The sequence below is a fragment of the Onychomys torridus genome, chromosome 13, assembly GCF_903995425.1.
Source record: "Onychomys torridus chromosome 13, mOncTor1.1, whole genome shotgun sequence".
Lineage (NCBI taxonomy): Eukaryota > Metazoa > Chordata > Mammalia > Rodentia > Cricetidae > Onychomys > Onychomys torridus.
This window is the reverse complement of record NC_050455.1, coordinates 62,745,051-62,766,546: the sequence shown is the minus strand read 5'-3', so window position 1 is coordinate 62,766,546 and position 21,496 is coordinate 62,745,051. Positions and strand designations below refer to the sequence as shown.

The 21,496-nt window shown below is 46.3% G+C and overlaps 1 protein-coding gene and 1 pseudogene across 1 annotated transcript; one reads left to right on the top strand and one right to left on the bottom strand.

The window, feature by feature from the left end:
- Positions 1–4,969: 4,969 nt before the first annotated feature.
- On the bottom strand, positions 4,970–5,616 carry LOC118595040 (annotated as a pseudogene).
- An 11,616-nt stretch (positions 5,617–17,232) lies between these two features.
- On the top strand, positions 17,233–18,645 carry LOC118594555. The gene is given in 2 exon segments (XM_036204495.1): positions 17,233–17,373; positions 17,641–18,645. Coding segments are annotated over 2 exon segments (1,146 nt in total).
- The last annotated feature ends 2,851 nt before the right edge of the window (positions 18,646–21,496 follow it).

The following is a 21,496-nucleotide window of genomic DNA, read 5'->3' as shown; positions in this document are numbered from 1 at the left end:
ACTGTGCTGGGACAGCCAAAATGTATAAAAACTGACAATGGCCCGGGGTACACTAGCAATAGATTTAAACAATTCTGCTTGCAATTGGGAATAAAGCATATCACTGGAATACCCTATAACCCACAGGGACAAGGCATTGTGCAATGGGCTCATCAAACCCTAAAGAACACTATTAGTAAACTCAGCTCACAGGAAACCTTGTTCCCTATCAAAGGAAACCAAAGGATGTTGCTTGCACATGCCCTCTTTGTGTTGAATTTCTTGACCTTGGATGGCTTGGGAAAATCCACAGCCAAACAGCACTGGCACCCAGAGACCAGCCCAGGATACGCCCAGGTTCTCTGGAAAGATCCCATCACTGGAAAATGGGGCGGCCCGGATCCAGTATTAATCTGGGGAAAAGGGTCTGCATGTATCTATGACACCAAGGAAAATGGGGCCCGCTGGTTGCCTGCAAGATTAATTAAACCCTACTCTATAAAAAGGGTCCCCTAAAAATAAATAATAACCTTGGGTCCAGGAATTAGCCCTGAGACATGAATCTTTCTTTTGCAGGTACCCCTGAGACCCAAGGAAGGAGAAGGACCATGAGTACTCTCATCGCTCTCTCAGCATGCCTCAAGACCAGGAAAACCCGCCTCTATGCTCTTCCTTTTCTTTTAATTTTGACCGCCATCTCTATGGCCAAGGCCAGTCCCCATGCTTTTAAAAGACTCACTTGGCAGGTTATCTCCCAAACTGGGGAAACGGTCTGGCAGACGTCTGCCAATCATGCCCCTTTGTCATGGTGGCCGGACCTGACCCCTGATTTTTGTCAATTGGCTGAGGGACTAGCTACTTGGGACATCCCAGATAAAGGTATCAATGAGTTAAATACAAGTCATGGTAGCTCCCCTCATAGTCAGCGCGCCTACACTGGATGCAGCAGTCCCACCGCACGCTGTCGACTTGCCCAATCTGACTTCTATGTCTGTCCCAGAGATGGTAGAAATCCTGCCCAGGCATATAAATGTGGAGGATTTGAAAAATATTTCTGTGCCTCATGGGGATGCGAAACAACTGGAAGTGCCTACTGGTGCCCTTCATCCTCCTGGGACCTGATAACTGTTAAGCGAAATTATAACAAGGTCTATACAGGGGCCAGTGGATGCTACTGGAACAATATACCACAATCCCTTATGCGGGGACTGTCCCTTCCCCTCAACATCTCTTTTACTGAGAAAGGAAAATCATTTTCAGGTTGGGCTACAGGCCACACCTGGGGCCTGCGATGGTATCAGTCAGGCTCGGACCCAGGAGTTACATTCAAACTAAAATTACAAATAGAAAATCTTAACTCTGTCCCCATTGGACCCAATCCAGTCCTCCCCAAAACTCTGGGCAAGCTCCCAGCCCCAGCCAAAGCAGCGGCTACCCCAGCACCCACTCCGGTTGGCTCCCTCTCCTCCTCCCTGCCAAATGCCACCTCCTTTACCCCACAGACCACAGATACTAGACTGTTTAGCTTAATACAAGGAGTATATATGGCCTTAAATACTACAAGCCCAGATAAGACCTTGGATTGCTGGCTTTGCCTTACCTCCAGCCCCCCTTATTATGAGGGAATCGCCTTTCAATCTGCTGCCAGCAACCTCTCCTCCCCTAGCAGCAGGTGCCAAACTAACCCTCATAGATTGACACTCTCTGAAATCTCGGGGCAGAGATTCTGTTTAGGTACGGTATCATCAACTCACCAACATCTCTGCAATCAGACAATAACACCCACCAAGGGAAGCTACTATCTTGAGGCACCCAATGGGTCCTATTGGTCCTGCAACACTAGATTAACCCCCTGTGTGTCTGCTCAGATATTTAATAACTCCCATGAATTCTGTGTACTTGTTCAGCTGTGGCCTCGTGTCACATATCATGAGGAAAGCTCAGTGATAGAATTCTTTGAACAGAGGGGCAGATACACTCGAGAGCCTGTATCTATGACTATTGCCCTCTTGTTAGGCATCGGAGGCATTGCTGCTGGAGTTGGTACCAGAACCACTGCTCTTGTACAAAACAACCACCTGATGCAGTTACAAATGGCCATGACCACCGATCTAGAGGCTATAGAAAGATCCATTTCAGCCCTTGAAAAGTCACTCACTTCACTTTCAGAGGTAGTACTACAAAACAGAAGGGGTCTAGATCTATTGTTCCTGAAGGAGGGAGGTTTATGTGCCGCCCTAAAGGAAGAATGTTGCTTTTATGCAGACCATACTGGTGTTGTCAAAGAATCCATGGAAAAATTGAGGGAAAGGCTAGCTCAGAGAAAAAGGGAATTAGAAAATCAGCACGGATGGTTTGAAGATTGGCTGCAAGGATCCCCCTGGCTCCCCACCCTGTTACCCACCATTTTAGCACCTTTGATTATTTTTCTTCTCCTCATCACCTTTGGCCCCTGGGCTTTTCAGCGGCTGACTCAAATTATCAAAAGTCAGATTGATTTGGCCTTACCACACATATTTCGATTCACTATCATAGACTAGACACATAGGAGAGTGGCCAGGAGCCCCCTCAAAGACTCAGGTTCAGTGTCCTAGGGTCCTAACATTCCTTGGTTCCATTAGGACCATGATGAAGATGCCCCACACAGACCCCTCGACTCGGGTGAGGCCGCCCCTGTGTGAGGGAAAGATCCAGGCATGACTGGAGTGCAGCTGTGACTGCACAGGCTGGGGACGTGGGTGCCCTAATATCCCGAGAGCCTGGATTACATGCCCCATTGCATAATGGTTGTGCGGTAGCAGCCTAACGCTCAGCGCTTACCAATTTCCATTCCCTCTAAAAAACCGCCCGGTCTGCTGATTGCCGCACCACGGGGACGCCTGTAGTGTTTGAATCTGGGGAGATATTGTCTCCCGGACATCTTTTCTCATAGCATAGAGGGACGGGGCCCCTGTGATCCTCGAGAAGCCATTCCTTCAGACCCCCCAGACTTCTTAAAGCTTGACCACAAACATGGTCCATTTTAAAGAAAAGAGGGGGGATTTGTTGGAGACTGACCCAGGACTGTTTGACCCAGGACTGTTATGTCTTGAGTTTTTCTGCTTCTTGGAGTCTTGCAAAAGCAGGGCGTCCTTGGCCTAACCACAAAAATGTACGTTTAGATAAGCCACCTAGAATAAACTTTAAATCAGCCAGCTTCAAGAGCCTGGGACCAAAAACACCCCCACCCTGACCACCCTGACTTCTTCTCAAAATTTTCCACTCTCCTTTCCCTGCTCCCCCTCCCTGCCTGAAATCCTGCTCATAAGCTGCAGCATCCTGCCAATAAACGAGACCTTGATGCGACTCAGACTGACTGTCTTTCATTATGTGCCTGGTCTCCTTCTCCTCTCGCCCCCATTGGCTTTCAGGTGGTTCCCTCCTCGAGACCCTCGAATAACCTGACCTGCTGGACGGGTCAGTGCCTGATCAACCAGGCTGTAATTCCTACGTGTCACATATACCTCCTACTACCTATTTCCCAAGTACTAGCGTGCTTTCTTTACTAGTCCTCTTGACCCATATTACCAGATCCTTTTTGCATTACTTGAACAGACCATGAACATCCAAATATGCACCCAGGTAAAATGGACAGTCTTTCCCCTGGGATTCTACAACAGCCCTTACCTCCTTAACCTCATTCACAGCATCCTCCTCCAGCATGTGGATACCCTCCTTCTTTGAAGTCCCTCTTACCAACCGTCTACAGAACACATCTCCATACCTGTTAGCTTTCTGACTGGATGAGACAAACTATCCTTTTCTAAAGCCCAGATAGCCTTCTCCCACATAACTTACCTTGCCCTCATCCCAACTCCTCTTTCTTGGAAAATCTAAAAGCTGCAAAGCTGAGCTTGAGCATACCTTCTCCTCAAACTAAATGGAATCTTCTCACTATACTGGATCTCATGGGTTATTTTTATCTGGATCCACAACTGAGGGGTCTTAGTTAAATCACTTTGCCAAACTATTCAGCGTCCCCTTATGGACACTTTAGACCCCACCTGTACCAGGCTTTTTCTTTTGGGTCACACCCGCTCCCAAATCATGACATGGAGATTTCTTATTAGTTTTGAATGCTCTGTCTTAGCTTAGCTCTTATTTTAAGCTGTTTCTCTTTATATATGTTTTCTCAGGGCTTTTTTTTTTTATCTTTCTCTCTCTGTGTCTCTGTCTGTCTCTGTCTTTCTTTCTATCTTACTTTCCTGCTGTCTCCACCAGCTGGCTGGCTGATGGCTGCCTGGTTTTTGGCCTGGTATGCCTCTCTCATTCTCTTTGTTCTTCTTCTCTCTTGAGCCTAGATTTCTCTTCCTCAGTCAAGGAGGCTGTGAGAGGAGGAAGTATTAATTTGTTAATAGAGTTCATCTGATTATGTTTTGTTATGAGCTGCAGAATTATAGTAAGAAGTCAGCTGAATATGGTAAAGCTGTACATGAAAGAATCAAGGAATTCTTCCAGCGGATTAAGCCAAATCTCAGGGAGTATTTGGTGTTATTTGGCTTTTAATATATCAGTTGTCTTCTGTGATGAATTTCATGTGTGCTCATAACTTCCCCAAGAACTTTTTGTTGTTGTTGTTCTGTTTTTACCCTTTATTTGGAAGACAGGTCAACTATAGTTTTAGATTTTTAAATGATATACATGGTGACAAAAGTGTTGAAAAGAAGTCTGGCCTGAATTTGGAGAGTAAGTGGTTTTCCACTTTGGGGGTAGGAGAGAAAACAGGTGCAAGATCATCTCCAAAGGAGAAGAGAACGCATGCTCAGTAAGCCACCAAGGGGTTTGGCTTCCACTCACTAAGGGCAAGCAGTGCAGTTCAGGCTAACCGTCCATGATCTTTTTCACAGCACATCACAGTCTCCAACTGTTCAAAGTCATTGTCGGTACAAGTGAGAAAGCAACTCCAGACTGACTTAGTAATCAATCTGGATGACTATGAAATGTCCCCCAGTCCAGAGGTGGCAAAATCTTCAGAGTGACTGTTGAAGCAGGGAACCTTTCATGTGCTCCCAGTTGTTATACAGTGCATAGAGACTGGTGAGGGTCGGTCCTGCCAGGCCGCCACATGCTATTCCTCGAAGACCACCTGTACATATATACAACATTCCCGTCATGGTTCCGGCTGCTCCTGTGTTGAGGTCATCTTCTGCACCTTGTTTTTTTCTCAGTGATAACGCCAAATGCACTATAGAGCAAAGCCAGAGAGCCTAGAGTATTAGCCCAAAGTGCTCCTTGCCTAGTCACCATATCCAAAATCTGTTCGTTTCTTGGTTTGGACCAGGCCATGCTCTGGGTTTCCTTCAATCCTAACCGAAGACCGTTCATTGCCCCAAATACAGCCCCTGCCATGCAACATCCTCCAATGGTAAAGAAAGCTAGCTCAAATCTGCCTCGGGTTTTGTTAGCTCCAGTTGGCAAAATGAACTCATCGGAATCCTGAACAAGATAGCGTGGATCCACATTTAAATATGGAATCGGGGTTCATACCAGTTAGCGGAACGCCAGCCAAGTCAGCGTGCAAGTAACCCGCTCCTCCCGCTCGGAAGAAGCCAGCCAACCCGCCGTGGTTTTGTTGCCACTTCCTCCGCCACCCTGCATGGCGTCGCAGCAGACTGCGGTGGGCTTCCCACCACCACCTCACGCCGGGGTCCCCACAGCAACAGCGGGAAGACCCGTGTTGCTACTGCCACCTTCACATGCTGACCTTCCGGGCGCCGGCTCCCGTTCCAAGAACTTTTAACAGTGTATTTTACCTGAAATACTTCTCAAGCATCCTAGGCCAAGACAACTATCAGTCGCCTGAACTAAAGTAAACACCCTCCAGAGACACTGCCTAGGGGGCAGGCAAAGCTAGGTGCAGAGCTTTGTTTCTCGTGCAAATGAGGCTCAGACCCTCCCTCTCTCTCACAGGCCAAGTGGCATTCCAGAGCCTTTTACTCAGATGGACTCCAGTCACACATTCATATTTCCTCTTCTTACAGTCTCCTTGACTTCATAAGCCAGTCTTTTCTCTCCCTCTAAAGAGCTTGGTGTGCTGAGATTCTATTTCCCCAAAAATAGTCCTCACTGTTCATAGTTTTCTCTCCTGAGCTCCTGGGAAGTATAATATTAAGGCTAGTCCTTTTAATATTATACAATATTATAAAGAGCCAGGAGGGGATTAGGTCATCCTAAACATGATTGGCCAAATGAGCAGCCCTAACTAATATGTTTCAGATTGGTTGGAGCTGTAAGCGCTAAATATGCAATATTTCCCTCACCTGCCTTATGAGAAACAGCATTGTTCTCCCAGAGTCAGATAGCGACCTCCTTTTAGTAGGAACAGTAAGTCTAGTCTCCTTCTATTCTGGAGTACTACCTCTGCCATGGAAGAGAGGGACTCTTGTAGGTGGGTGATAGATTTTTCTAGATTGGCTATGTCAGCACCTTTAGCCAAACTTAAGGCTTTATAGTTATGGTCCTGGAGAATGAGAACTAACATTCTAGTTTCTAGCTCCAGTCTGGCCCAGGCCTAAGAGGGAAGATACTAAGATAGCCATGAAACAAACAAACAAAAATCCCCTCCTAGCTCTTTATAATCTTGTGTAATATTAAAAGGACTAGCCTTAATATTATACTTCCCATTCTGGTGGTCCTAGCTGGTAGAAAAGTCTCCTCCACAGGGTAATAGGTTATTTTGGGGACTAATTGCACCAAGACACAGGAATTCTGAGTGTTATTCAGAACGTGGGTATGTACACAGGGGTTAAGCTGGTGGTGCAAAGGGATACGTTGCTTTATGCAGGTAGCAAGCACACTGAGAGAGCAGGAAGTTCAATAGGTCTTTATCCTAATGCAAGAGTATGGTGTCTTTTCTGCATTAGCTAGGATCTGACCCCGCAGTCTTTGGTGGTTATCTAACTGTAAAACAAATGGAACAAAGGATAGGGAGAAAGGGTAAGTTGATCCTGGCCATCAAATATGGGGGAATGTGAAGGGTCTTTGCATAAACAAAAAGTTTTACAAGAGGGGGCAGGTTACAAAATAGGCTACATTCCTGTGATTACTCTTTGGATAAAAAAGTAAAAAATAACTTAAAAAAAAACCTCCTTGTGGTTATTTCCCACCACCTTACAAAAGATAGAAATCACAAACCTTACCTGTACCATCAAACTAGCATGATACTGAAAAGCCAACATCTACACTGACTCCAAATATGCTTACCACATTCTACACTCTCATATTCCAATTTGTCAGGAGAGAGGCCTCCTCACCTCAAGGAACAACCCAATTAGTAATCCCAAATTAGTTTGCAAGTTCTTTGAGGCTACCTACTTGCCCTTCAAGGCAACAGTCATCCACTCCTAAGGTCATCACTGTACTTCAGATAACCAAAAACAACACTAGTGTGGCTACCCTTGCTAAACAGGTAGCCTCTGTATTCAGGGTACTGTGTCTCAAGGGTCTGTGTCTTAAGAGTACTGTGTCTCAAGCGTCTGTGTCTCAAGGGTACTGTGTCTCAAGGGTATTGTGTCTTAAGGGTTCTGTGTCTTGTGGGTACTTGTCTTTTTCCCATTGAGATCTGACCTCACAGTCTTTGGTGATTAGCTAACTTTAAAAAATGAATGGTACAAAGAAGCTGACCTCTTACCCCCATATTCTCTTTTTTAAAACTTTCTTTTTATTTATTCTTTGTATCTTTTACATCATGCATCTTCATTCCATTCATTTCCCTGTCTTTTCATATCTGCCCATTGCCCTTGCAATCCTCCCAATAAAATAAAATTTAAGAGAAAAAAGAAGAGAAAACAAACAAACAGAAAAAAATCAATCTCATCATGGAAGCTGTAGTATGACACAGTGAGTCATGCAGTAAACACTTTTATTCATTTATCTTTACTTGCAAGTGTTTATTGCAAGCAATCATTGGTCTGGTTTGAGGTCTCTGGTTTTTGCTATACCATTGATGTTGAGCCCCCACTGAAACTCCTCTTGTTTATCCTGTTGTTGCCCTTTATGTACTCCAGCAGATTATAGATGGGGTGAATGTTGAGGTGGGCTAACTCATAACCCTGGTTCTGGGCCTGGGCAGTTTCAGGGTTGGTCAGTCCTCCAGCTCTCCTTTGTCCTCACCACCAGAGTGAGCTTTCCTGTACTGTGCTGGCTAGTTCACCCCTGGCAGGTATGAGAAAGAGGCTGGGCCAGTTCTCCTTCTTTCATGCCATCAGAGTGGGTTCTCCCATACCTACCCCTTCAGGGCCAGCTCTACTGTGTTGCCCAGGTGTGGTGTAGGGACCACTCTCCAGACTGCTGCAGCTGTTGAGGAGCAGAGACAGCTCTCCTGCTCTTTTAACCTCAGGGCCAGCTCTCCCACCTGCCTCAGGTATTGATAGGTGGAGGAAGGGGCAGGGGGAGGGCATTTGTCCACCACCCATGCTGCCACATGGCAGATGAGTAATGGGGACAGCTCTCTTGTACTCACAACTTTAGGGCTGTCTCCCCCACACCTCCATCAACAGGATTGGCTCTATTGTGCAGATCCTGCTCTCCCAAGTATTGCAGCTGGTGGGGGACAGGGGCAGCTCTCTGACTCTTATGACTCAGGGCCACCTACCCCCATATTCCTTACACCACATTTTTTTAAAGACTGTGAAGTCAGATCCCAGTCAATGGGGAAAAGGCATAGACCCTTGTGTTAGGATAAAAACCTACAAAGCTTTCTGCTCTTTTGGTGTGCTTGCTACCTGAATAAAGCAATGTACACCTTTGCAGAAGCAAAATCTAGTTCTCCAATTTTCCAGACACCACCCACCATCCTCTCTTGTTAACACTCTCCTTCCAGCTTCCAACCCATTTCAGTCTCTCTATTAATAGGTCTTCTGTACCCCAAGAGTAGGTTTCTCTGCCAATGCAATAAGCCAGATCAAACTGAATTAAAAATAAAAGACCAGGTATATTGGAGCAAAGCAAGCCCCATGTGAGACCTCTAGCCCCCAGAGATCTGAGTAGAGGAAGAGGGCAGGAGAGAAATCACATGGCCAATCTAAAGGAGGGGGCTTAAGTACCCTGTAGCTGCAGGCTGGTGACACATCCTCCACAAGCTGAGTTTGTGGCCTATTATAAGCTTTTGGTGGGGTCATGGGGAGCTAGCAGCCTCAGATGAGAAGCCACTGCTTGGCAGTTTATCTGAGAGGGTGGAGTTTGGAGAGGGAGGAGTAGCCGGATCAAGAAGGGGTAAGCTGAAGATTCCAGCTGAACATCAACATCCCCAAAAAACCTCCACAATTGAAAAAAAAGGTAGCCATCCTCAAAGACTCCTGGTATGTTCTCCATAATTGTCTTATTTCTTTCTGCCCAAGAGCAGGCCCTCATCTCCAGCCCACATGACTGTTTTCATGTGAGACACCAAACTCTTCCCACTTTACTCAAAACCAACTCCCACCACCACATGCACACCTTGTCATAGAACGCTCCACATCATTACCTGTCTACCCTAAGAGGCTCGGAAACCACCTCATTTTCCCAATCACCAAACTCAAGGGCATCTCCAGAGACAATACTGGTATCTAGACTTTACTCATACATGCTGTTCACTTGGTAACTCAACTGTATTCTCACTGTGGTAGACACTTGTCAGGTGGTTAGAAGCCTTTCTCACTATGTCTAAGGCTACAAGAAATAGCTCATTTCCTTTTATCTCAAATCAGTCCTTTGTTTTAGCCTACCCTCTTTGACACAATCTGACAAGAGACCTGCTTTCATTTTAGAGGTAACTGCTAAGGAGCTGTAACCCTGACAGATTTGGACTTGCACTTCTCTTTCTCCTGACTGGGGATACAAGGAAGAAAGAAGCAACAGACACACCAACGGAAGAGCTGGGATTGGATGGGAAGTAGGCCGGGCTGGAGGTATGGTGATGATACCCAGTGCCCTCAACACATTATATACTCTTAACTGTGGGACATAGGTGTGGCTGTTTCTCTTCAGGAGGGGAATCAACACTGAAATCAGTAAGCTTTCAGGAAGAGGGGTGAGAAGGAATAGGAAAATTGTGAGCAACCTATTGTCATATACTATTCTTAGCTGAGGATGATATTCTCATAAACATGTTTGTGTCTTTGGACAAACGTGTTTGGAGAAGGGTCATGCTTCTTCTTCATAATGGAGACTGAAGCATTACTCTAATTGTTCTTTATCAATAAAAATTCAGAAGTCAGATATTGGGGTAAGAGCCTGAAAGATCAGAGAAGCAAAGAATCCACTAGTCCTTCCTACCTGTTCTGTTCCTTCCTCCAAACAGAGAGCCAAATCCCTTTCCACCTTACTACTTCCTCTCCTATCTGTCCTCAGTCTTCTAAAACCTCTGTGATTAATTTTGGTCAGCTAGTGACTAACTCCACCCTCTGACTCTAAGCAAGCTTTACTTGTCAGAACACAATCAAAAGATCACACAACATTTCCCCCATTTTGTCTAAAATGAAGAAAAAAGAAGAAAGATTTGTAAGTAACACAGTAAAACAATATAAAATTTGTACAATAACTATATACAAGTATATACAGGCAAGAATTACATTTAAAATGTCCATTCTAATTGCATCTGACAAATTTGGAGAAAATACTCCATTATCTATCCTATTTTGGTGAGTTCAAAGTATTGTACCAAATTCACTTTCTATCCTAACTTGTATTACCAACCCAAAACTATCTTTTTATGACTCTAAAGTATATTCTTGTATACTTTACACCTCTTTTGTCAGTTTCTTTTCTGAATCTGGTAACAAGGAAAGCTATAACAATAGCTATCTAGTCTTCACTACATCAGAGACCTGAGAAGGATAAAATATTATCTGAATAAAAAAGAAGTATGAAACAAACAACTTCCAAAACTAAGAAATGACAAAAACAACTGGTTGCCTGGACAGTAACTCAAGGTTCCTCTGTAATGTTGGAACATTCATCTCTGGCCTGCAGTACCAGAATACCTGGCCAACTTTTCTGTGAAACAGGATTTTTGAAGGAATGTCCCACCTTGTCTTGGCAAAGTTTGGCAGTCACTTTCTTTTGTGTCCTGATTATCCATTTTGAACAGCGCACTGTCAGCAGTTGAGGCAAGGTCAGTTTCTTGCCCAGTGCCTAACTTTTTCCATGATTAAAGTAAATTTCATATGGAGTTTCTTATATGTCCACCATCTATTCTAAAGTAGATTGATGCTTCCAGGAACAGACATGTCTCGTTGTCATTAAAGAAAAAAAAGAACCTTATGTTATTAAAACATCTTAAATGCCATATTCTGTAGATTTCTGAAGTGTCTGAAGATCACCTGTCCAGCTAAAATATATCTGTTTGACCTTGAAAACATACCTAACATGACTACAAGTTTGATTATAATAGGTGACTAACTTCTAACCTGCATTTCTTTATTATCCTAAATAGTTTGTAATAATAACTTTCAAGGACTAGAAATTTTCATTACATTGTTAAATAAGCTGTATAAGTACGATGCCTTGAAAAAGGGTAGAAATGTATATACAGTATGTTCTAAAAAAATTACCTTAAATTTATATCAATATATAAAATATCTTAAACAAGAGTAGAAACATATGCATAGTATAACAAAAATAACCTTGCCGGGTGGTGGGGGAGCACGCCTTTAATCCCAGCACTCAGGAGGCAGAGCCAGGCGGATCTCTATGAGTTTGAGGCCAACCTAGGCTACTAAGTGAGTCCCAAGAAAGGCACAAAAGCTACACAGAGAAACCCTGTCTCAAAAACCCAAAATAAATAAATAAATAACCTCAAATTTGTATCAATTTACAAAAATTCATACCAACATAAAATATTTAAGACTAGTAGTTGGGGATTTTTTCTTTAAAATACCATCTTACACCTGTCAGAATGGCTAAGATTAAAAAAACACTGAAGACAGTTTATGCTGGGGAGGATGTGGAGCAAGGGGAACACTCCTACACTGTTGGTAGGAATTCAAACTTGTACAACCACTTTGGAAATCAATATGGCGATTTCTTAGAAAATTGGGATCAATCTCCCTCAAGGCCCAGCTATACCACTCGTGGCCATATACCCAAGAATTCTCAATCATATCACAAGGACACATGCTCAACTATGTTCATAGCAGCATTATTTGCAATAGCCAGAAACTGGAAACAACCTAGATGCCCTTCAACTGAAGAATGGATAAAGAAAATGTGGTACATATACACAATGGAGTACTACTCAGCAGAGAAAAACAATGACCTCATGAGGTTTGCAGGCAAATGGATGGAAATAGGAAAAAATCATCCTGAGTAAGGAAACCCACACTCAGAAAGACAAACATAGTATGTACTCACTTGTAAGTGGATACTAGATGTAAGGCAAAAGATAACCAGATTGCAACTTACAACTCCAGGGAGGCTACCTGGTAAAGAGGACCCTAAGAAAGACAAAGGGATCACCCAATGACAGAGAAATGGATGAGATCTACATGAGCAAACTGGTTGTGTGGGGGGGTAATGGAGGGTAAGTGTTGGGGGAAAGAAAGTTTAGGGAAGCAGGATGTCCCAGCTGGATCAAGAACAAAGAGGGAGAGCAAATAAAGAGTTACCATGATAAATGAAGACCTCCTGAGAATAGGAAGAAGCAGAGTGCTAGAGAGGTCCCCAGAAATCCACAAAGATACCTCTACAATAGACTACTGGCAATGGTAGAGAGAAAGCCTGAACTGACCTACTTTGGTGATTGGATGGCCAAACACCCTAACTGTCATGATAGAACTCTCATCCAGTTACTGATGGAAGTGGATGCAGAGATCCATGGCCAAACCCCAGGTGGAGTTCCAGGAGTCCAGTTGGCCAGAGAGAGAGGAGGGATTATATGAGCAAGAAATATTGAGACCATGATTGGAAAAAGCACAGGGACAAATAGCCAAACTAGTGGAAACATATGAACTATGAACCAATAGCTGAGGAGCCCCCATGGAACTGGATCAGGCCCTCTAGATAAGTGAGACAGTTGATTAGCTTGAACTCCCAGGCAGTGGGACAGGGACCTGTCCTTAGTGCATGAGCTGGCTTTTTTGAACCTAGGGCCTATACTGACACATTTTTCTCAGCCTTGGTGTAGGGAGGAGGGGACTGGACCTGCCTCATCTGAATCTACCAGGCTGAGCTGAATCCCCAGCGGAGACCTTGCCCTGGAAGAGGTGGGAATGGTAGGTGGATTGGGGGGAAGACTGGGGAGTAGGAGGAGGGAGGACAGGGGAATCCGTGGCTGATAGGTAAAATTAAATTAATTATAAAATAAAATAATTCTAATAAATAAATAAATTTTAAAAAGAAATAATACTATTGACAAAAAAAGTAGATTCAATAATCTACCCTTCTATCCTTTTCTGTATTCCCCCTTTTTATTTTGAGAACAAAATTCCTGCATCTACACTCCTTTGTTCAGCTTTTTTCCTGATCATTACCAATAACAACTTGTAACCCCCACCCAAATGATAGCAAATATCCATAACCCACTGAATGAACAAAAACGGTCCACCCCATCTCTTGGGAATGCGGACATTGCTTCCTGTTGTCTGGGGATGACAGCATCTTTAGAGGCACCCTGAAAAATATTAGGATAATTGTCAAGTCCCGGGAGAGGTAGCTGTGTCATTTGTTGCCCAGTCTCTGTAATGGGAAAGTGCAGGGCTCATCTCAAGTCTTGGCTAGAGTAGTCTATGAGGCTGGACCATTTCAACTAGCCACCTTGAAATTGTCCTGAGCCATTTGTGTCCAAAGCAGATCTTTGGGTGGTGTTTGTCAGCTTGGTGGCATTACCACAATCCAGGTAGATTTGTTGTTGTGGGGTCCATCCTCCTTTTAGAGACTTTAAAGGTCACTATTAGGGATGGTCATGGTTCGGTGTAGAAAACTTAAAACATTTTAAATGTTATATGCAGCAGATCTCAAAGAGGTTAAAAGACCACAAATTGTTATATACATCCAAGTACAAAACTTAATTTTTAGTTACCTGCTAAAGACTCAAACCCAAAGTCATGTACATTGTCCATAGCTCTGTCCAAGAGTCACTCAGTCCAAGCTGATACTGCTCTCCACATCTTCCCCCTTTCTTGTTTTTGTAGATGTTTATGATGAATCTTCTTGCTTACTCCAGAGGAGATTTGTGGCAAGGCTCAGCACCAGAGTGTAAAGAGGATAAGAAGAAAAAAAAATAGCTGCTATGCCCAATGGAACAAAAAGGAGTGTTTTAACAAGTTAAAGGGATTGAAGTCTCAAAAACACATTGAGGATCATTTGTGCAATAATAGCTAGGAAAACAATCTGATTGTATTGGCTAGTCTTACGTCAGCTTGACACACAAACTAAAGTTATCTGAATGGACAGAGCTGTTGGTGAACCTTTCTGACCCACCATCTAGTTCCGAAATAACTGCACAGAGATTTATTATAAAGGATAAACGCTTGGCCAATAGCTCATGCTTGGAACTAACTAGCTCTTATATTTTAAATTAACTCATATTTCTTATCTATGCTTTACCATGTGGTGGTCCCATTTTTCAACACAGAAAGATCATCTTGCTTCTCTCTGAGTCTCCTCATGACTCCTAAGCCTCTTCCCTTCTTCTTCATGCTCTCCTTTTGTCTACAAGTCTCATCTAACTTCTACCTATCTAGTTAGCTCTTTAATTAGCCAATGAGAGTAACATATATTTATTGTGTACAAAGATTGTTTCACAACACAGAATCTTAATTAAGAAAATGCCTCCATAAAATCCACCTATAGGGCATTTTATTAATTAGTTATTGCTGGAGGAGTGCCCAGCACTTTGTGGGTGGTACCGTCCCAGTGCTGGTGTTCCTGGGTTCTATAATAAAGCAGTCTGAACAAGGTGGTGGTGACCCACACTTTTAATCCCAGCACTTGGGGGGAAGAGGTGGGCAGATCTCTGTGAGTTTGAGGTCGGCTTAGTCTACAGAGAGAATTCCAGGACAACAGAGCTACACAGAGAAAAAAAAAAAAAGGAAAAAGGAAAAAGACAAAAGGCAGAAAGAAAGACAGGAAGGAAGGAAGGAAGGAAGGAAGGAAGGAAGGAAGGAAGGAAGGAAGGGAGGGAGGGGGGGGAGGGAGAAGAGAAGAGAAGAGAAAAGAAAAGAAAAGAAAAAGAAAGAAAGCAGTTTGAGCAAACCATGGGAAGCAAGCCAGTAAGCAGCATTCTTCAATGACCTCTGTATCAACTCCTGCCTCCAGGTTCCTGCCCTGTTTATGTTCTGGTCCTGACTTCCTTCAATGATGAACAGCAATATGGAAGTGTAAGCCAAATACATTCTTTTCTCCCCAACTTGCTATTAGGAGATGGTATTTTGGTGCACCAATAGAAAACCAAATTAAGTCACTGATGATAAACCTTTCTCAGATCTAGGATGTGCTGCCATAATGGGGCTACATCAACACTATCATAATTGTGGGTCCAAGCACCCAGGAGGTGGGCCTTAATTAATTCCCAATTACATTTGCTTTCATTATAAAGAGCTACTCTCACACATGTGTTGGTAGTCCATGTGACATATTAAATCCTGTCTAAATAGCAGGGCCTAGTTCTCATCTCCCAGGAACAGTATTGTGGCTTCGAGGGAATTAAGCCATGCACTTATTTTGTTGTTGTTGTTCAATGTCTAACTGGTCCTTGAGAGCATACATGGTGTTTTTGTGAGATCATTGACAGAGGAGATTGATGAGGAAGCGGGTAGCTGTGGCCACCAAAGTAATTACTGCCATCACTCCAGCTATAATCAGTCTGAAATGACTAAGGTAACACCATTTTGTCCTGACTCAGTCTTGTGTCTGCCTAGATACTTTTCAGTCTTCCATTCCCCTAACACCCACATCTGTTTTGGCAATGCTTTTGGGACTGTCTATGACCCCATTTATAGCAGACTTTTACTTAGCCATAGGGATGCCATTCTGCAAGGCAAATACCAGAAAAAGCAGGAGTTCACCTCAAGTCAAGGAAACAAAATAACTGTGGTCTGTGGTCGGCCACCCTGCTCTGGGAAAACAACCGTTGAGTCAAAACAGGATGAGACAGTTGAGTCAAAACAGGATGGGCCACCTGGCCTTGGGGAATAAACAGTTGGGCTAGAAAAACACCACTGTGCCCTAGAGAAAGCCAGGTCAGCCACACACATCCAAATTCCGAGAAGTCCCCAAGTTCACCCTGGCCTTATTTGAATCAACCAATGGGAACCCTGTAACTATGCTTCTCGCTTCTGTAACCGTGCTGTAGAGAGCTGCGTGTAGCCGCACCCTAAAGATGGCTCTGGCTTCTACCCTCTGCCTTCCTGATGGCAAACACTCTTTAGGGTAAACAGCTCCTTATTTGGCTATGGCTGGATTCGTGTGTTGCTGGCATATGCGTGAACCTGTGGACAGTGCCCACGTGGCTGCTTGGGGTTGGCAGCCCAGCCCTACTTAGGTGCTGGGAGAGGCTTGCCCCGGGGAGAGAGACACAATGCAATTAATCAAAGGTCTGAATAAACTGTGATGAGAAGGATCCCGGTGTCGCATCTTCCTTGCTGGTCGAGGCGGGCGCGACACCGCGCCTCTGCCCCTGGGATCCTATAAAAAGTCCCCCTTTCCCTAGGAAGGCGCGCAAGTCCTCTGAGAGACTTTGTCGCCCCAGGTACCTGTGCATTGAAATAAACCCTCTTGCTGTTTGCATCTGATCCGTGGTTTCGGCGTGTTCCTTGGGTCCGGGGTCTCTCCTGAGGGAAGATCTCCACTGGGGATCTTTCATTTGGAGGTTCCACCGAGATCGAGACCCCTCCCCGGGACCACCGACCCACCGTCAGGAGGTAAGCCGACCGGCCTCAGTATATGTCATCCCTGTCCTGTCTGAATGTTGTCTGTCTGTCTGTGCGCATCTGATAATCTGTCTGTGGTGGTGGGGGCTGAAGGAGCTGACGAGCTCGGACTTCGCCCACCGAAACCCTGGAAGACGTTCCACGGGTATCTGAAGTCCCCACAGGGGCACGGTTTTTTGGGGCCACTCACGTATCCGAAGGATACGTGGTGTTGGTTGGAGACGAGGGATCCGGACCCTCACAGCAGTCTCCTTCTGAGTTTTTGCTTTCGGTTTGGAGCCGAAGCCGCGCAGCGTGTGTCAGTCTTACTTGTGTTTGTCTGTCGTTCCTCATTTTCTGTCTGAGCGCTCTCCTCCTAGAAACAGCCATGGGACAGACCATCACCAACCCCTTGAGCCTCACGCTTGACCACTGGTCAGACGTGAAAGCACGAGCCAACAACGAGGGAGTTGTAATCAAGAAGAACAAATGGATCACCCTTTGCGAGGCCGAATGGGTCATGATGAATGTAGGATGGCCTCACGAGGGAACCTTTAACCTCAGTCTTATTTCACAGGTGGAGGGAAAAGTCTTCGCTCCGGGTCCACATGGCCACCCGGACCAAGTCCCATACATCGCCATATGGAGACTCCTGGCGACAGAACCCCCCCCATGGGTTAGGCCATTTCTCTCCCCTCCGGCGCCCCAGGCCTGCCCCCCGACGGCACCGCCGCCCCATCTCGCCCCTCCTACCTCCTCCCTTTACCCTGTTCTCCCATGAAAAGATCCCCCTAAGACCCCTGTTCTTCCCCCGGACCCCAATTCACCTCTTATTGACCTCCTGACAGAGGACCCACCACCATACCCGGGGAATCGGGGACAAGGGGGACCGGCGGCCCCTGCGGCGGCACCGGAGGGACCGGCAGACCCCACGGCGGTGCTAGAACCGCTGGCGGCCCCCGAACATCCTCTACAGACAGAGCGAGAGGATGAGGCTCCGGCCACCTCCCCAATTGCCGGTCGCCTACGAGGCAAGCATGATGAACCAGCCAAAGAATCCAGAGTCTTCCCCCTCCGGGAGGGCCGTAATCACCAGCTTCAATACTGACCATTTTCAGCCTCTGACCTTTACAACTGGAAGCAGCACAAACCCCCTTTCTCTAGGGACCCTGTTGCCTTGACTAACCTGATTGAGTCCATTTTAGTGACCCACCAGCCCACATGGGACGACTGTCAGCAGTTGCTGCAGACCCTCCTAACAGTGGAGGAAAAGCAGCAAGTCTTCTTAGAGGCTCGGAAGCAGGTTCCTGGTGACGATGGAAGACCCACCCAATTGCCTAATGTTATCGATGCAGCCTTTCCCCTCACCCGCCCGAACTGGGACTTCACGACCCCAGAAGGTAGGGAGCACCTACATCTTTATCGCCAGTTGCTCTTAGCGGGTCTCCGGGGGGCTGCTAGGTGCCCCACCAATTTGGCTCAGGTTAGGAGTACGGTCCAGGGAAAGGATGAGACGCCAGCAGCATTCCTGGAAAGACTCAAAGAGGCCTATCGGATGTATACCCTGTACGATCCGGAAGATCCAGGTCAGGCACCGAGCGTCATCTTGTCCTTCATCTATCAATCAAGCCCAGATATAAGGGCCAAGTTACAGAGACTAGAGGGATTATATTCGTTCAGTTTGTCAGATATATTAAGGGAGGCAGAGAAAGTGTTCAATAAGAGGGAGACTCCCGACGAGTGGGAGGATAGGATGTGGCAGAAGCAGGAAGAAAGAGAAAAAAAAGTCATAGAGAAATAAGTAAAGTCCTGGCCACTGTAGTGTCACAGGGACAGGTCAGAGAGGGAGTTAGGACGGGAGGTCAAAGAAGGATACTGCTTGACAAAGACCAATGTGCTTACTGCAAAGCAAGAGGACATTGGGCTCGTAACTGCCCAAAGATACCTCAAGAGTCTCGGAGAACTAAGCCAAGGACCACGGACCTCCTCAATCTAGAGAATTAGGGAGGTCAAGGCCAGGAGCACTCCCCCGAGCCTAGGATAACTCTCAAGATCGGGGGGCAGCCAGTGACCTTCCTAGTGGACACCGGGGCTCAACATTCAGTCCTGACTCATACCGGAGGCTCTCTCAGTGACCGTACAGCTTTGGTCCAGGGGGCCACAGGTAGCAGGAGATATCGATGGACCACTGAAAGAAAGGTTCAGCTGGCATCTGGACAGGTAACCCACTCTTTTTTGCATATACCTGATTGCCCTCACCCATTGTTGGGCCGAGACCTATTGACTAAACTCAAGGCTCATATCTATTTTGATGACAAGGGGTTGACCGTTACGGGGCCCAAAGGGACCCCCCTACAAGTCCAAGCCCTAAAATTGGAAGAAGAATACTGCCTGTTTGAACCCGAGCCCTCTAAGGGGCCACCACAAGGGATGCAGAGCTGGTTGAGAGAATTCCCCTCGGCATGGGCAGAGACTGGCGGCTTGGGGCTGGCTCACGACCAACCCCCACTTGTTATACAGTTAAAAGCCACCGCCACTCCTGTTTCAATCAAACAATACCCCATGTCCCGGGAAGCCCAGGAGGGCATTAAACCACACATCCGGAGGCTCCTGGACCAGGGGGTACTTGTGCCCTGTCGATCCCCTTGGAATACCCCCCTCCTGCCTGTAAAAAAAACCTGGGACAGGGGATTACAGACCGGTTCAAGACCTGAGGGAGGTTAATAAATGAGTTGAAGATATACACCCCACAGTGCCAAACCCTTACAACCTCCTCAGCACTCTTCCACCAACCCACATTTGGTATACGATATTGGACTTAAAGGATGCCTTCTTTTGTTTGAGATTGCATCCCCAGAGTCAACTGCTGTTTGCTTTTCAATGGAGAGACCCAGAGATGGGACTTTCAGGACAGTTGACCTGGACTCGGCTTCCCCAGGGGTTAAAGAACAGCCCGACCCTCTTTGATGAAGCCCTACACTCAGACCTGGCCGAGTTCCAGGTCGAACACCCAGCCTTAATCTTGCTCCAATATGTGGATGACCTCCTCCTAGCGGCCAGAACCCAGGCTGAATATTTAAAAGGCACTCGGGCCCTTTTGGCTAAACTGGGACAGAAGGGCTATCGGGCTTTGGCCAAGAAGGCCCAGATTTGCCAAAGCAAAGTCATTTACCAAGGTTACACCCTGGAGGGAGGACAGAGATGGCTCACGGAAGCAAGGAAGGAGGCCATAATCTCCATACCCCCTCCAAGGAACCCCCGCCAGGTGCGGGAGTTCCTAGGTACAGCCGGCTACTGCCGCCTCTGGATCCCAGGTTTTGCTGAAATGGCTGCCCCTCTGTATCCCCTCACCAAGCCCGGGGTCACGTTCCACTGGGGAGAGGAGCAACAGCAGGCCTTTCAACAAATTAAGAGAACTTTACTTGAGTCACCAGCTCTTGGCCTACCAGATCTGACTAAGCCCTTTGAACTGTTCGTGGACGAGAACTCAGGCTTTGCAAGAGGAGTGCTGGTACAGAGACTGGGGCCATGGAAGAAACCTGTAGCTTATCTATCAAAAAAATTAGACCCGGTAGCTGCAGGTTGGCCCCCTTGTCTGCGCATGGTAGCCGCCATTGCTGTTTTGCTCAAGGACGCAGGGAAACTGACTTTGGGACAGCCATTAACTGTGTTATCCTCCCATGCGGTGGAAGCTCTGGTCCGACAGCCCCCAGATAAATGGCTCTCAAATTCCAGAATGACCCACTACCAGGTGCTGTTGTTAGACACAGACCGAGTGATGTTTGGACCAGTTGTCTCCCTCAACCCCGCAACCCTGCTGCCCTTGCCAGACCCAACCAAGGAGCACGATTGCCTCCAGATTCTGGCAGAGGCCCATGGCACCCGCTCCGACCTAACAGATCAACCGCTGCCAAACCCAGATTTCATCTGGTTCACAGATGGGAGCAGCTTCCTCCAAGAAGGAGAATGGAGGGCCGGAGCAGCCGTCACCACCGAATCAGAGGTAATTTGGGCCTCGCTGCTGCCGCCCAGAACATCAGCCCAAAAGGCAGAGCTGGTCGCGCTGATCCAGGCCCTCCGGATGGCGGAAGGTAAGAGACTCACTGTCTATACCGATAGCAGATATGCCTTCGCCACTGCCCATGTACATGGAGAAATCTATAGGAGGAGGGGCCTCTTAACCTCCGAGGGCAAGGAAATTAAGAACAAAAAGGAAATTTTGGACCTCTTAAGAGCTTTATTCCTCCCACATCAGCTCAGCATTATACATTGTCCTGGGCACCAAAAAGATGACTCTGTCATAGCAAGGGGAAATCGGCTGTCCGATCTGACGGCCCGGACAGTCGCCTTACAACCCCCCAGGGGCGACCAGCCGCTGGTCTCGCAGGGCCAACAGCCAAGCAGGGACCCCATGCCCTACAGCCCGGAGGACCAGGAGCTAGCTAAGAAAATGGGGGCGGAATGGAGCCCCGAGCGACAAGCTTACATCATGGGTGACAAATTATGCCAACCTCCCACACCAAATACATGCTCAAGTTCCTCCACACGCTAATCCTTTTAAGCAAAAACAAGATGAAGACCCTTCTGGCTGATGAGACATCGAACACTATATTATTAAATCAGGAACAGGTCCTCCAACAGGTGACTTCCAG